The 697-nt window shown below is 35.9% G+C and overlaps 1 protein-coding gene across 1 annotated transcript in view; it reads right to left on the bottom strand.

The window, feature by feature from the left end:
* LOC122357518 (malate synthase, glyoxysomal-like) overlaps positions 1-697 on the bottom strand; it is a 2,307-nt gene that overhangs the window by 1,326 nt on the left and 284 nt on the right. The window contains exons 2-3 of the mRNA XM_043256921.1: positions 591-681; positions 410-486 (exon numbers count right to left, since the gene is read on the bottom strand). Coding sequence (XP_043112856.1) covers positions 410-486; positions 591-681 — 168 coding nt within the window. The remainder of the gene's footprint in view (positions 1-409; positions 487-590; positions 682-697) is intronic.

Genomic DNA, 697 nt, shown 5'->3' with positions numbered 1-697 from the left:
CATCTCCAAAAACCTATCTGGAGCAATACCAACAGACACAAATGAGACATTTACGAATGACTTTTATTATGAAAGGCTTTGACTAAAATCTCTTGAATTTAGATCCAGGTTTCAGCCCTTTTTGAAATTTTATCTGAGACACGTGAGATTACTAGGGCCTTTTCATTAAAAACAATCTAAAGCAGGAAAGTCTCAATTTTCTTTACATATGCACTTAATGTTGTCTAGAAGAAGCAATTGAAATGTTAAAAACGTGGTTATAACTTTTAAAATCTTACAACTGATCATTAAATCACCATAAGGTGAAACAATAAACTACATAAATTTTAAACAGACCAACACATGGTTGGACAAACACAAGAATGTTCTCATCTGTGCCATTAAAGAAGTTACCACTAAAGATCCATACCATCATGTTGTGCTCCACCATGTTCCATGCTCGAGGACGGAGCATCAGCACTGGAGCCTGAGAAATTGGTGGTACATCTAAGAGGGATGCGACAGATAGTTAACGCATGCTTTCCTTAAAGAATACTTAATTCACTACATTTTTCACAAAACACGCAGCAGGAATTTGACTCAAGACTCACCCTGAAACTGGTTGTGCACAGCCTGATAAACATTATAAATACCCTTTATTTGATTGAGGTATGTTGGGCAATTTCCATCATCAAAATCAATCTACAACAGAACAGAA

The sequence above is a fragment of the Puntigrus tetrazona genome, chromosome 14 (assembly GCF_018831695.1).
Source record: "Puntigrus tetrazona isolate hp1 chromosome 14, ASM1883169v1, whole genome shotgun sequence".
In the NCBI taxonomy this organism is placed as follows: Eukaryota; Metazoa; Chordata; class Actinopteri; order Cypriniformes; family Cyprinidae; genus Puntigrus; species Puntigrus tetrazona.
Note: the sequence above shows the minus strand (reverse complement) of the source record. Positions and strands in the feature narration are given on the sequence as shown.